Raw genomic sequence first — 15,892 nt, 5'->3', positions numbered from 1 at the left:
GTCCAAGTATGGGACGACCGAAATCCCTTTCAGCTTCAGTGGTTCCAAGGCCTTCGCCATGATCTTCGTGAAGACCCTGGGGGAGGAGGAAAGCCCGAAGGGGAGGGCCCTGAACTGAAGATGCCATACCCTGGACCCCAGGTTCACCGACAGCCTGAGATATTGCTGGGAAGCTTGGGCAATCGGGACGTGTAAGTAGGCATCCCTGAGGTCCAGAGATGTCATGAAGCAACCGGGGGTCAGTAATTTCGTAATGGAGTAGATGGTATCCATACGGAAGGGTTTGTATCTGATCGACTTGTTCAAAACCTTCAAGTTTAGGATCAGTCGAAACTTGCCCGAGGGCTTCTTTACCAAAAAAATGTGGGAATAGAAGCCCTGGCCCTCCTGATGTTTTGGGACTTGAACTACAACTCCCTGAGCCATCAGATCCTGAAGTAGGATCGTCATTGCAGAAGCTTTTTCTTTGTCCCGGGGAAGGGCTGTGATATAGAACCTTCTCGGGGGACACTCTGAAAATTCCAGACTGTACCCTTCCGTGATGATTCTTTCCACAAAGGGGCTTATGGGCATCTGCTTCCACTGTAGGAGAAAGGCAGACAACCTTCCTCCTACCGGAAGCAGATCGTCACTTATTTTTGGTAGCCTGATCTGAGGGGTTTTTGAAAAGGATGCCTCCTCTACCTCTACCTCTTTGGGACCCCCAACCTCTTTAATTTTCTTCCTTTTTCTTATGGGACTGCTGAAAAGGACGAAAATTATTTTTGGGGTTTTGACCCTTTTTAGGGGGAAAGGCCTTTTTCTTATCGGCCGTTCTGTCAAGTACCTTTTCCAGGTCCTGACCGAACAAAAGGTCCCCTGAGAAAGGTAAACCACAAAGTTTAACTTTAGAGGGTATATCACCTGACCAGGTCTTTAACCATACCGCTCGCCTGACAGAGTTTACCAAGGCTGCTGACCTTGCAGCCATTTTAATGGACTCAGCAGAAGCATCTGCCATATATTTGATGGCTTTCAAAATTAAGGGAAAGGACTCCAACAGATCCTTTCTAGGGGTGCCTGCTTCTACGTGACTTTGTAATTTTTCAACCCAGCACTCCAGATTGCGGGCGACAACTGTGGCGGCCATGGCTGGTTTCAGACTGGTTGAAACTGAATCCCAGGCCTTTTTGAGGAGGGAATCAGCTCTTTTATCCATCGGGTCTTTTAGGACCCCCATATCCTCGAAAGCCATTTCTGTATGACTAGACACTTGCGAGAAAGCGGCGTCTACTTTAGGTTTCTTGTTCCACACCTCTGTGTCACTGTCTTCAAATGGAAACCTTCTCTTAAGGGTCTTGGAAAAGAAAGGAGCCCGTTCAGGGTCTTTCCACTCCTTTTTTATTGTGTCCGAAAGGACTTTGTGGACCGGGAACACCCGGTGTTTGGATTCATCCAATCCTTGATACATTTTATCATGTATGGATAACTGAATCTTTTCTTCCTGGATGTCCAGGGTAGTGTAAATTGCCTTAAGTAACTCATCCACGTCTTCCAAGGACAATTTAAATTTAGAGATTTTGCTACCATCTTCTTCCTCTTGCTCCTCCTCGTCTGAATCCCTGAGGGAGGCGAGAGTACTGGTTCCTTCATCTGCCGAATCCCCATCTGTTTGTCCAGATAACGGGATTTTTGGGCTAGGTGGTGGCTGCTGAGGCTCCCCCTGACTTGCGGAGCCCTGTGCAATCAGATCCTTAACTGAACCTAAAGAGCTCGCTAGTTCTTGAACTGAGGAAAAAAGGTTCTTATACTGTTGCGAAGTTTCTTCTTCCACCAAATTTTTAATGCAGGATCTGCACATTGGTTTTTGCCAAGAATCCCTTAAAGGATTTTTGCAAGATGGGCATTTCCTGGATGTCTCCAAGTGCCTAGTTTTGCCTGCAGATTTTTCCTGCAAAGGGATGAGAAAAAGAATTACCATCCCCCTTTATTTTTATTTTTTATTTTATTTTTTTAAACACCCAGTGCTGCCACCACCAAAAAAAGGGCCTGGAACTAAGTGCCACCACCCCCTACGGTTAAACAGACCAAGAGCGTTAACCTGGACTGGTAACCCCAGGTAACAGGCTCCCTCAGGGAGGAACAATAAAAAGACTTAGACCCATTAGTGTAAGAATAAAAGGCACCGCTGTACCCCTCTTACCTGGGCCTGACCGGTGCTTGCAGCGCCTGTTTCCGCTGGTGCTGTCTGTCTCTCCTCCATTGTAGAGCGCAGTCACGATAGTAGCCGGAAAACTCCCTTTTTTTAAATTTTCCCGGCCTCCCGCATCATCGGGGGCCGGAAGTAGCACCGGTCACCTGACCTGCCCCACAGACGCTGCGTTCCAGACGTCGGGAACCACTGCGCCACGCCCCCCCAGGAAACGGCGTCACCGTGCGCGACGCACTCGCCGGCCGGGACCCGGAACTGAGAGGCGGAACACCGCCGACCTGCGGCGGTTACCGCTCGGCCACCAGGCCCTACCGCAGTTCCTGGGCACAAGGACACCCCCTCCTGGGAAGCCGAATGCTCCACTGAGCCGGAGCGCCTGGGGACTCCTGAACGCCCCCTCCCCGTGGAGGGGGGCCGGGATGGTCACTGCACGAAAACAAGCAAAGGTAAGCCAGAACCCCTCCGCCTTGGAGAGAGCGCAGCTCCCTGGTTCCCTATGATGCTTCCACCATGGCGGAGGAAACACAATAACTGAGGCCATGGTGGAAGAGGAGGGATCTTAAAGGATCATGTGTGTTTCCTGAAAAATGGGCGGAGCTGCGCTCTCTCCAAGGTTGTCCTGAAAGGCGATAAGAGAAATTCCCATTTCTGTTCTGTGTTCATCTGTGTCAATAGTCCCTCCCAGTCCAAGTCCTGGAGAGCAGCCCTCATCCTTGGAAAATTTGCTCTCTTAAAATTTAGTGTTTTAATATTTCCTGTATGTATTTCCTGCTTATAGTTAACATTAAATGAAATCATGTTATGATCACTGCTACCCAGGTGTTCCTTTATCTGAACATTAGTAATAAGCTCTGCATGGTTTGAGATTATCAGGTCCAACAGAGCATCATTCCTAGTTTGGGCCTCAATAAACTGCACCATAAAATTGTCCTGCAATAGGTTTTTAAATTTTTGTCCTTTAACTGTCCCAGAAGTGCCATTAATCCAGTCAATTTCTGGGTAGTTAAAATCCCCCATTATTATCACCGTCCCAGCCCTTGCAGCCCTTTCCATCTGTGCAAGGAGCTGAGTCTCCACCTCCTCATTAACATTGGGTGGTTTATAACAAACTCCAATGATTAATTTTGAACTACGCACATCTGTATGCAGTTCCACCCATAATGCTTCAGCCTCACCACACTCTCCATCAACCAGGTTCTCTTTCACGCTTGCTTTGAGGTCACTTCTCACATAGAGACAGACCCCTCCACCTTTCCTTTTTACCCTGTCTTTCCGAAAGAGAGCATAGCCAGGAATATTAATAGCCCAGTCATGTGAGGATTGAAGCCAAGTTTCAGCAATACCGATTACATCATAGCTCTCCTCATGCATCAGAGCTTCCAACTCACCTGTTTTGCTTGGCAGACTTCTGGCATTGGTGAACAAACACTTAAATGTATTGTTACATTTTTCTCTAGTGTTTTTCATATAATTTATAGTAGTACAAATGGCACTATTATTTCCAATGGCTGTTTGCAACATGGGAACTTTCTTGTCACCTGCCATGACCCTCCCCCCATCTATCCCCATTCCACTCTCCATTAATGTCTGACCCCTAGCTGACCTGTGTACCCGATGTAATTCTAGTTCACCCTCCCCCCTCAATCCTAGTTTAAATACTCCTCCAGCATTCCCATAAACCTCTCCCCCAGCACAGCAGACCCCCTTCCATTCAAGTGCAAACCGTCCTTAGCATATAGGTTGCACCCCAATGAAAAGTCATCCCAGTGCTCTAGAAACCCAAATCCCTCCTTCCTACACCAGGTCTTTAGCCATGCATTCAGCTCTCTAATCTCCCCCTGCCTTTCCTGTGTTGCGCATGGCACAGGCAATATTTCAGAGAATATCACCTTGGAGGTCCTTCCCTTCATCTTGCAGCCTAGTTCTTTAAATTGATTCTTAAGGAGCCTCCACCTTCCATGTATACTGTCATTGGTTCCAACGTGGACCAAGACAGCTGGGTCATGCCCAGCCCCTCCCAGTAATTTATCCACCCCGTCCACCACATGCCGAACCCTGGCACCAGGGAGACAGCAAACCATTCGGTTGAAGCGATCCTGGCGACAAATTATTCTATCAGTCCTTCTGATTATAGAATCCCCTATTACCACCAACTGTCTAGGCCTACCTGCACTCCCCTCCCCACCTCTACTAGATGGGTTGCTCTCCCGGCTGTTAGGGGTAGCAGTAACATCTAGGGCTGCCACCTCTGTGTTTGCCACCTCCACATCATCACCCAAATTGGCAAATTTGTTTTGATGCACAAATACAGGACTGGCCTTCCCTTTCTGCACGCCCCTTCCACTCCCTCTAACTACATTAACCCATCTCCCTATCTGATAATCCTGACTTGCCCCTCCACCCTCCACATCAACCTTACTGACCACCTGCTCAGCGAGCAGAGAACCCCTTTCAAGGTTGTCATTTCTACCCAGTGTTGCAACTTGCTCCTCCAGATCTCTAATACGAGCTTCCAGAAGGGCAACCTGCTCACATCTGTCACAGCGGTATCCATCTTGGAGCTGTTGCACCAATTTTGCATACATGTGACACACTGTGCACTGAGCAAACCCTTCAACCCTGCTAGCACTCATTTCCCAGTTACAATACAATTACTTGTAGGAAGTTTAAGAAGTTACTTACAGTTTTAGAAGACTCCTGTCTTAACTCTTGTATTAAACTCCTGGTTTTTAACTCATCACTTGTATTCAAAAATCCCACTTCTGATCAGAAATTCCACAGATCTACTCTTAGCAAGGAGCCAGCTCTTATGGAGTTTTTACAGACACTTATATACTCACCTGTTACCAATTAAACACTCCCTCATCACTTGTATTCAAAAATCCCACTTCTGACAAGGCAGTGCTTGGTTTTCGGGGCCCCGTACGCGGCTAGGCTCCCAAAAAGTCCCACACATGTGGTATCCCCGTACTCAGGAGAAGCAGCAGAATGTATTTTGGGGTGCAATTCCACATATAACTGTGGCATGTGTGAGAAATATATCATTTAGTGACAACGTTTTGTAATTTTTTTTTTTTTTTTGGTCATTATTCAGTGACTTGGGGCAAAAAAAAAAAAATTAAACATTCCATGGCCTCAACATCCCTCTCAGCAAATAGCTTGGGGTGTCTACTTTCCAAAATGGGGTCATTTGGGGGGGTTTTGTGCTGTTTTGGCATTTTATGGCCTTCGAAACTGTGATAGGTAGTGAGGAGTGAAATCAAAAATGTATGCCCTTAGAAATCTTGAAGGCGGTGCTTGGTTTTCGGGGTCCCGTACGCAGCTAGGCTCCCAAAAAGTCCCACACATGTGGTATCCCCGTACTCAGGAGAAGCAGCAGAATGTATTTTGGGGTGCAATTCCACATATAACTATGGCATGTGTGAGCAATATATCATTTAGTGACAACTTTGTGCAAAAAAAAAAAAATCAGTTTGTCATATTCCCGCAACTTGTGTCAAAATATAAAATATTCCATGGACTCGACATGCCTCTCAGCAAATAGCTTGCTTTCCAAAATGGGGTCATTTGGGGGGGTTTTGTGCTTTTTTGGCATTTTATGGCCTTCGAAACCTTGATAGGTAGTGAGGAGTGAAATCAAAAATTTGTGCCCTTAGAAATCCTGAAAGCGGTGCTTGGTTTTGGGGCCCCGTATGCGGCTAGGCTCCCAAAAAGTCCCACACATGTGGTATTCCCGTACTCAGGAGAAGCAGCAGAATGTATTTTGGGGTGCAATTCCACATATAACCATGGCATTTGTGAGCAAAATATCATTTAGTGACAACTTTTTGTAAACATTTTTCTTTTTTTTTTTTTTCGTCATTATTCAATCACTTGGGACAAAAAAAAAAAAAATATTCAATGGACTCAACATGCCTCTCAGCAGTTTCCTTGGGGTGTCTACTTTCCAAAATGGGGTCATTTGGGGGGGGTTTAGTACTGCCCTGCCATTTTAGCACCTCAAGAAACGAGATAGGCAGTCATAAAATAAAAGCTGTGTGAGCCTAGGTTCACACTGCTGCGAATTCAAAATCGCGGTAAAATGCGCGATTTTACCGCGATTTCGCGGCCGCGATTTCGGCCGCAATTTAATGTAAATCGCGGCCAGAAATCGCAAAAAGTAGTACAGGAACTACTTTTTGAAATCGCAGATGCGGTGTCGCACTGATTAGGACAGTGCCATTGCCGACAATTGCCGCCGATTTGAGATGCGATTTGACATGTCAAATCGCATCTCAAATCGTTCCAAATCGTACCCAGTGTGAACCAGGGCTAAATTCCAGAAAATGTACCCTAGTTTGTAGACGCTATAACTTTTGCGAAAACCAATAAATATACGCTTATTGCGATTTTTTTTTACTAAAGACATGTGGCTGAATACATTTTGGCCTAAATGTTGACTAAAATTTAGTTTATTCGATATTTTTTACTTTTTTTTCAAAATTTATGGTCTTTTTGCGTTTATATCGCAAAAAATATAAATCGCAGAGGCAATCAAATACCATCAAAAGAAAGCTCTATTTGTGGGAAGAAAAGGACGCAAGTTTCGTTTCGGTACAACATTGCATGACTGCGCAATTACCAGTTAAAGCAGCGCATTGCCAAATTGTAAAAACACCTTGGGTCTTTAGACAGCGTATTGGTCCGGGGCTTAAGTGGTTAATAGCTAAAAGCCACTAATTAGCACAGATTAGATCCATTCTGACGGAATTCAAAAACATGTGGGCCTTTACAGACCATCTTCCCCAATGCAGTCTCAGCACTATATGGGATGCTGGAGGCTGCGCCACCTAACCCTACGCCCCACTATCAGGGAGTGGGAAAGAGACCTACAGATGGACTTCACTAGGGAACAGCTTCATCACTTATACCGTTTTACTCACTCGAGCTCTGTGGACTCTAAGACCCAAGAAAATAACTACAAGCTACTGTCACGGTGGTACAAAGTGCCCACTACCCTGGCCAGAATTTTTCCTACTGCCTCTGATGTGTGCAGAGGGGATGCGGGCAAAAGGGCACATTACTCCACATTTGGTGGGAATGCCCGGTGCTCCGTCCGTTCTGGGAAATGGTTGGCAAACATCTGATTGCCTGGGTGTGGATATCCCAGCTCTGCCTAAACATTTCCTGCTCCATATCCCCCCCATGCCACCGTCTCGTTATAAAAGTAGTGTTCTCCCCCACCTCCTCAATGCTGCAAAATGTCTCATACCACTCCATTGGAAAAGCTTGCATATTCCAAGCGAATAAGACTGGTTGGGGAAGATCATGGAGACAGAGCTGGATTGCAGACTGTAGGGACACCCGTGTACAATTTGATTCAACTTGGGCAGAATGGAAGGCCCAGATCCATGACACAACCACGTTCTCGTCCAGTTTAGATGAGGCATTACTGGCCTTCGCTGATCCCTCCTCTGGGAGGCTCATTCAGGCGAGCCGTCAGTCGACAAACCCGGACGACTCCTGATTGCGGATAAATCCCATCAGCGGCAACGGTGAGGGCTGGTTCGTATGCTCTCTCTCTCTCCTCCCTTTCTTATTTCCCATTTGACCTACCTCCTTTGTCCCTTTTTTTTTTTTTTTGTGCGATTTTCTACTGTAATGGTTGTTTGAAATGTCGATTGTTTTATCCGCATGGGATGCTTAGGTGTCCAGCCTTGATTTGGGCTACCGGGATGGTCCTTAGGGTTTTTATTTTTTTCCCTTTGACTGTCTTGGGTGCCTCTGGTTGTATTAAGATGCTGATTAGTACCAGTATGGGAGTCCTGATTGCACTTGCATATGGGCAGGGGCTTTGGGCCACCCTACCCCTCGCTAGTTCGGGGGGGGGGGGGATGCCTGCCCACTTGGATCAAATGTCTGGGGCGGGTGGGATGCCCCTTTGCCCACTTATTAATCTAGAGTTTTTCACTCCCTGCTGAGATGTATGTTTGTACCCGGACTATGAGATATAGAGAATATATAATTTTTTATTTTTCACTTCCCGGTATCCCTCCCTCTCCCCCAGTTTGTTTTGGCTATGTTGTACTGTTCAACTGTCATACTTTGAAAATAGAATAAAAAAAAAAAAAAAGTTGCCATAGTTTGTAGACGCATAGCGTTTGTGCAAACAAATATACACTTGGCTTTTTTTTTTACCCAAGACATGTGGCCGATTGCATTCTGACCCAAATTTAGACTGGAATTGAGTTTATTGGATTTTTCTTATAACAAAAGTAAAAAAAAACAAAAAACAAACACACACACACACACACACACACGTTAACCTCCTTACTACCGGCCACTGTCAATTGATCACAATAGCTCTCTTGTTCTGAAAGGACGTCATATGTCGTCCTCGTCTTGCAGAGGCACTAGGGGGTGCGTGCGCAACCGCCACGCTACTGGGAACCCGATGCATGTGACCGGCAGCCACCCGCGATGGCCCAGTAACAGAGCAGGACCGTAGATCTCTGTGTGTAAACACAGAGATCCATGTCCTGTCAGGGAAAGGAGACCGATGCCGGGTCCCTTGTACATAGGGACACAGATCGGTCACCTCCCCCAGTCAGTATCCTAGTAGGGAACACATTTAACCCCTTCCCTGCCAGTCACATTTATACAGAAATCAGTGCATATTTATAGCACCGATCGCTGTATAAATGTGAATGTCCCAAAAATGTGTCAAAAGTGTCCGCCATAATGTTGCAGTCCCCAAAAAAAAAAAAAAAAAAACATTTCATAATTATGCCCCCATTTTGTTTTGCGCAAAACCAGTCACTATACGCTTATTGCGATTTTTTTAACTAAAAATAAGAATATGTATTAGTCTAAAGTGAGAAAAAATGGTTTTGTTTTTTTAATTGGGATATTTATTATAGCAAAAAAATAAAAAAGGGTTTTTCAGAATTGTCGCTCTTTTTTTGTTTATAGCACAAAAAATAAAAAACCGCAGAGGTGATCAAATACCACCAAAGAAAGCTCCATTTGTGAAAAAAAAACACACACACACACACACACCAATTTTGTTTGGAAGCCACGTCGCACAATTGTCAGTTAAATCAACGCAGTGCCAGAAGCTGAAATTTCGCCTGGGCAGTAAGGGGGTATATGTGCCCAGTAAGCAAGTGGTTAAATTAGCAAAGTGCTCTGGTCGTGAAAGGGGTAAAACCCAGGCTGAAGTGTTTAAAAGGAACAGAAGCCATTTTTTTGGGTTAACACCAAATTTAAAGCGGATGTCGCTGAAAAAAAAAAAAAAAATTAAAAGTCAGCAGCTACAAATACTGCAGCTGCTGACTTTTAATATCGACACAATTACCTGTCCTGGAGTCCAGCGCCGTCCGCAGCAGAGGACAAGCGATCGCTCGTCACTCTGCTATGCCCCCCCCCACCCCCGCCATCCTCGGTGAGGGAACCAGGAAGTGAAGCGCTCCGGCTTCACTGTCCGGTTCCCTAATAGCGCATGCGCGAGTCACGCTGCGCCTGCTGACTGGCTCCCGCTGTGTTCTGTGAGCCAAGTGTTCCCAGAACACAACGGGGGGGGGGGGGGCAGGTGACGTCCTACCCGCAGACTGTTTGGCCGGAAGTGGGTGCAAATACCTGCACCCCCCTGAAAGGTGTCAAATGTGACACCGGAGGGGAGGGAGGGTTCCAATCAGCGGGAGTTCCAATATAGGGTGGAGCTCTGCTTTAACATGGAATTCCCTCTGCTTAAAACTACAAGACAACAGATTCATGGAGAGGCTAGTCACCAGATATTGAGCAACTCATCACTTACTTCAGGATCTCAATGTTGGCAGAGCACAACAAGCATTTGTAAAGCTCTTTGTTATGCTCAATAAATAAACCATTTATAAACGGTAACGCTACTGTACCATATCTATAATACGGTTGATTAGGTCTACCTTAAAACAGATATTGGAGGGAAAAAAAACACCATTTTAATGTTGTATAAACACTATTCCAGCACTTATTGTACACATCAACTGTGTCACAAACAAGTGCAACAATCCTTATAATGCAAGACAAGCAATATCACAGCAACCTCTATGTAAGTTTGCAGCCTACAAGCTGCTTTTGTTGCAGAAATAGTAAAAACTATTGTGTGATCAAAATCTGGTTGCAAGAGAAACGCAAAAGGGTTAACTCAAGCGAGTAAGCGGTAACATTTAACGCTACTTTATATAACCTCTAGCGCAGAAATGAGCAAACTACAGCCCGGCGGACCTTTTAATCCGGCCCACCAGCGCCGGCCCTGGTCTGCCCGGGCCGCCAGTATATTTACAAATTGCAGCGCTGGTTTGCTGGGATCGCGGGTTCCTCTAGCAACCAGTGACGCTGCCAGTGTGCGCCCGCCCCCTGCTCCTCACCGCAGGTCCTGGAAATTTACAAGCGCATACGGCGGCGAGTAGGGGCGTGACATCATGTTCCTTCCCCGCCCCCTGCAGCTTGCGGTCCACTGCTTGATCACATTGCGAATAGGGGCCACGCCTGTCTCCCACATCACTTGCGTTCCCAGACCCCTGCTGCTCCTGGTTCAACTCCTGGCTCTCCTAGAGGCGTGACGTCCTGTGCGCGCCCCGCCCCCTGCTACTCGTACCCGGCTATTTTTTTCTTCCAGCATCCACCCCTGCATTCTAGGTATGTGGCATATTCTTAGTTCGTTGATCACCATTAATGGGCTTATTAATTGTCAACATTAAGACTACTGGGCATATGTTAAAGGTCACGCTGATGGGCACTGTTTTATGTTAAGGGAAACTCTGATGGGCGCATTTTATGTTAAGGGACACGCTGATGGGTAGATTTTTAATGTGCGCACTAATGAGCATATTTTTTTAAGAGGAACACTGATGGACACATTTTGTTGTGCCCATCAGAGTGCCCCTTAACATAAAATATCCCCATCAGCGTACACATTAAAAATATATCCATCAGTGTGCCCCTTAACATAAAATGTGCCCATCAGCATGACCCTTATTTTATGTAAAGGGGCGCTGGGGGCACCTGATGTAAAGGGGCGCTGGGATGGGGGCACCTGATGTAAAGGGGCGCTGGGATGGGGATACATTGCATTAAAGTTTTGTAAAATAACAATTTATGCTTTTCTACCTTAAAATTAATCTAAACATTTAATGTTACAAATTTAAATAAAATGTATATTAATTCACACATACACACCGTCCATCTACTCTTGGTCCAGCCCCCGGGTCCAATTTATGAACCCATTGCGGCCCTCGAGTCAAAAAGTTTGCCCACCCCTGCTCTAGTGTCTAGTGACCAGGGGTCTCAAACTGGTGGCCCTCCAGCTGTTGCAAAACTACAAGTCACATCGTGGCTCTGCCTGAGCGTGTAACTTGTAACTGTTAGCCTTGCAATGCCACATGTGACTTGTAGTTTTGCAACAGCTGGAGGACCACCAGTTTGAGACCCTAGTGTCCGTTAGCAAGTATAAAAGGAAACGTTAATATGTAATACAGTACACAATTACAAAAATAACCTCCATTACTACCCAAATGACTTCCCAACTACACTTTCTCTACTTCCGCTCAGTCTCCACACTTAACTTTAAGACAGAACACGCCATGAAGTGTGATGATTATAAAAACGTGAAACATTGGTCAACTCACCTGACAACGTATTACTTCCTTTCTCGGGAGTCTCGTCAACCACTCCAGTTTCATCTTTTCCCGGCATTTGAGTATGCGCCTACAAACAATATAACTCCAGAATATTTTATCCTACGTACAATCTTATCCCCCACCAAGCCTAATCAGCGCGCTAACAATCGGCGGGAACTTCCCAGACACCAGTCTTCTCCCAGCTCTACATTGGCACGCTATCGATCACGTGATTGCAAACGTGAACCAATCAAGATGTGCCCTTTGTTCAGTTTTCCGCTGGATTGGTGGCAACCACAGCTTCACTTATTGGTTTAGTCTAGTATATTCGTACTGACGTAATAAGCATGCAAGTGATTCAATGTGAAGAGTTGCAGGTAGACAGGTTTTCTTTTTCAAATTGGTCTGTAAATAACATTTGAAGTGGGGCTGAGTATGACAGATAGTTTCGGTTATGCGATATTTGCCACTACAAATCCAATCCGCTGAAGTAATACCTAGTGTAAAGATTTAGCAAATCCTAGGCAGATAATTCTGAAAGTAGAGGACATGTAGGACCAGGGCCGGTGACTTGTCCTTAAGGTTCCCCTAACGAGAAAGATCCTTCAAGGACTGCGCAGGCACAAACTTGCCGACGGAAATCTCTGAATCTCGCCCGGTGTATTGTCACATTCTGCTGCCTATCGTAGAATGCTGCGGAAGTCACGTGGCGGCCAACTGCGCATGCGCGATGCGTTCCAAACGCAAGTGCGATGCGTTCCAATGGATTCACGACAGTACACACCAGTGAAACCTCGGTCGGTATCCAGGCTCTTTCCTCAACATCCCCGTGGATTGGAGAATGTTAAAAAAAAAGAGAATGTTAAAAAAAGAGCCAGGAGGCCGAGCGAGCTGTCCGAGCGAAGCGAGGACGTAAGGCCGACTGGCCACTTTCCTCTAATTCCACGTTGCCCTGAATGCCAGGTTCGCTGGTGTGTACTGTCGTAAATCCATTGGAACGCATCGCACTTGCGTTTGGAACGCATGCGCAGTTGGCCGCCACGTGACTTCCGCAGCATTCTACGTAAGGCAGCAGACTGTGACACTACATCGGCATCCAGGCTCATTCTTTAACATCCCCGTGGATTGGAGGATGTTAAAAAAAAGAGCCAGGAGGCCGAGCGAAGCGAGGACGTGAGGCCGACTGGCCACTTTCCTCAAAATCCACGTCGCCCTGGATGCCGCCGAGGTTCGGAGATTTCTGTCGGCAAGTTTGCGCCTGCGCAGTCCTTAAAGGAACTTTCTCGTTAGCCGGAACCATATCGGCAGATCACCGGTGTCCTATTATTATGCTAGTTATCCATCAGGACACCTGTCCTATCATTATGGGTCCCCTATCAGATAGTGCCCGGCCTGGACTGCGCATGCACAATCGGAGATCACGGAAAACTCAGAGAATGAACATCTGTTCGGTGTAGTAGTTAACACGCAGCCCGCGCCGGTGTCCTATCATTCTGGGATAGTGCCTGGGTCGACGGTGCTCGCTCTATCAGATGGGCGACCCATCTCGATAGAACAGCGCTGACCGCACTCACAGCAATAAAGCAAAGGGCGGGTGTATTATTGAGCACTGATTTTTTTTTTACAGGTTGGACATCTCGATAGAACAGCGCTGACCGGCCTCACAGCAATACAGCAAGGGGCAGATGTGATTTTTTAACCATCTGCCCCTTGCTGTATTGCTGTTCTATCGAGATGGGTCCCCCATCTGATATAGCGTGCATTGTGGATAAGCATCGGGAGCGAGCAGCCTGTTAACTGCACATGCTCCAAGAACAGCTGACGGGACAAATGTTAAGTCTCAGAGATTTCCGTGATCTCCAATTGCGCATGCGCAGTTCAACCCAGGCACTATCTGATGGGGGACCCATACTGATAGAACACTGGTCGCTCCCGATGCTTATCAGACGGGTGACCCATGAAGATAGAACAGCGCTGCCTGCGCTCAAATACAGCAAGGGGCAGATGTTTTTTTCTAAGGGGTGGGTGTATCATGCTTATCCACGCCGCTTGCTGATTAAACAGCGTTGGCCGAGCATTTTAGAAAAGCACCCGCCCCTTTGAGGCTGGACATCATAAATTTCTTCTATGCAGTGAGCACGGCCTCTTATAATCATATTCGCCCCTTTGATAAAACCATCCGCCCCTATCTGTATTGAGTGAGCGCGGCCAGCGCTGCTCTATCTGCGATCGGCATGGATAAGCATAATACACCCGCCCCTTAGAAAAAGCCATCCGCCCCTTGCTATATTTGAGTGCGGGCAGCGCTGTTCTATCTTGATGGGTCCCCCATCTGATAGTGCGAGCGGCGTGTTAACTGCGCATGCTCCAACCAGAGCTGATGGAACAGATGTTCAGTCCAGGCCGGGCACTATCTGATAAGGGACCCATAATGATAGGACACCGGCTGCCTGGCTAATCCTGGGGGCCACTGTGAGGGCAGCGGTGCCTGAAAAAAATATGGCAGTGGGTTCTGTCACACAGTGGACTCTGATATAAGTGGGGTCTCTGGTCACCAGTGCCCCCCTTTATATCAGAGTTCGACCCCTAACACACTGAGGAGCTTTGCAGGCGCTATAACTAGGGTTGCCACCTGTCCGGGATTCACCCGGACAGTACGGGTTTTGAAACATGTGCCCGGGTCTCTGCCTGCCTGAGACCCAGGAACATTATTCAGACCCGCCAATGGCTCCCTGTGCCCGAAGCTGTGCTGCCACGGCCCGTGTGAGTCTCGAGTTCGGTCCGCTTGACCTGCTTCGAGCACCTCCCCATCTACCCCTGCAATGCCGCACTGTTATCTAACCAAACCTCCGTCTGCTCTGTGTGCTGCAGACGGGACACAGAGGTGGAGGCAGAGCCTCCATGTTCCCGGGTGCACTCTGGTTGGCTGCAGAGCAGAAGGGACAGGGAGGTGGGGTTGAAGGCGGAGCCTCCCCATTCCCTGCTGCTCTGTAGGAAAGTGTACAGAGCTCACCTCTCCCCCCCCCCCCCACCATACACTATACATACAGTCCTCACCACTTCCCCCACCATACACTATACATACAGTTCTCTCCCATATATACACAGTCCCCCCCCATATATACAGTTCTCCCCTCATACACCATCCATTTATACAGTTCTCCCCATATACACAGTCCCCCCCCCCCCCCATATGTACAGTTCTCCCCAATACACCATCCATATATACACTCCCCCCTCCATATGTACAGTTCTCCCCCCATACACCATCCATATATACAGTCCCCCCATATATACAGTTATCCCCCATATATACAGTTCTCCCCCCATATATACAGTCCCCCCCATTCACCATCCATATATACAGCCCCCCATATATACAGTTCTCCCCCATATACCATCCATATATACAGTTCTCCCCCATACACCATCCATATAAACAGCCTCCCATATATACAGTTCTCCCCCATACACCATCCATATATACAGCCTCCCATATATACAGTTCTCCCCAATACACCATCCATATATACAGTCCCCCCATATATACAGTTATCCCCCATATATACAGTTATCCCCCCCCCCATATATACAGTCCCCCTCATTTACCATCCATATATACAACCCCCCATATATACAGTTCTCCCCCATACACCATCCATATATACAGTTCTCCCCTCATACACCATCCATATATACAGCCTCCCATATATACAGTCCCCCCCATACACCATTCCCATATATACAGTCCCCCCCCATATATACAGTTATCCCCCATATATACAGCTCACCACCCCCATACACCATCCATATATACAGTCCCTCCCCCCATATATACAGTTCTCCCCCATACACCATCCATATATACAGTCCCCCCATATATACAGTTCTCCCCCCCATATATAGTTCTCCCCCCCATACACCATCCATATATACCGTTTGGGGGGGGGGGGGGGGGAATACACCATACATATATACAGTTCTCATCGGGTGACACTGTCCTCTGCTCTACTGACACCGTCCACTGATTATCTGACGCCGTCCACTGATCATCTGACACCGT

At 47.1% G+C, this 15,892-nt stretch overlaps 1 protein-coding gene across 1 annotated transcript in view; it reads right to left on the bottom strand.

The window, feature by feature from the left end:
- LOC120929136 (chromatin assembly factor 1 subunit A-B-like) overlaps window positions 1-12,084 on the bottom strand; it is a 250,939-nt gene extending 238,855 nt beyond the window's left edge. The window contains exon 1 of the mRNA XM_040340390.1: window positions 11,839-12,084. Within this exon, the coding sequence (XP_040196324.1) occupies window positions 11,839-11,905 (67 nt within the window). The 5' untranslated portion in view covers window positions 11,906-12,084. The remainder of the gene's footprint in view (window positions 1-11,838) is intronic.
- Window positions 12,085-15,892: the final 3,808 nt, after the last annotated feature.

The sequence above is a fragment of the Rana temporaria genome, chromosome 1 (genome assembly GCF_905171775.1).
Source record: "Rana temporaria chromosome 1, aRanTem1.1, whole genome shotgun sequence".
In the NCBI taxonomy this organism is placed as follows: Eukaryota; Metazoa; Chordata; class Amphibia; order Anura; family Ranidae; genus Rana; species Rana temporaria.
This window is presented reverse-complemented; position numbering and strand designations above follow the sequence as displayed.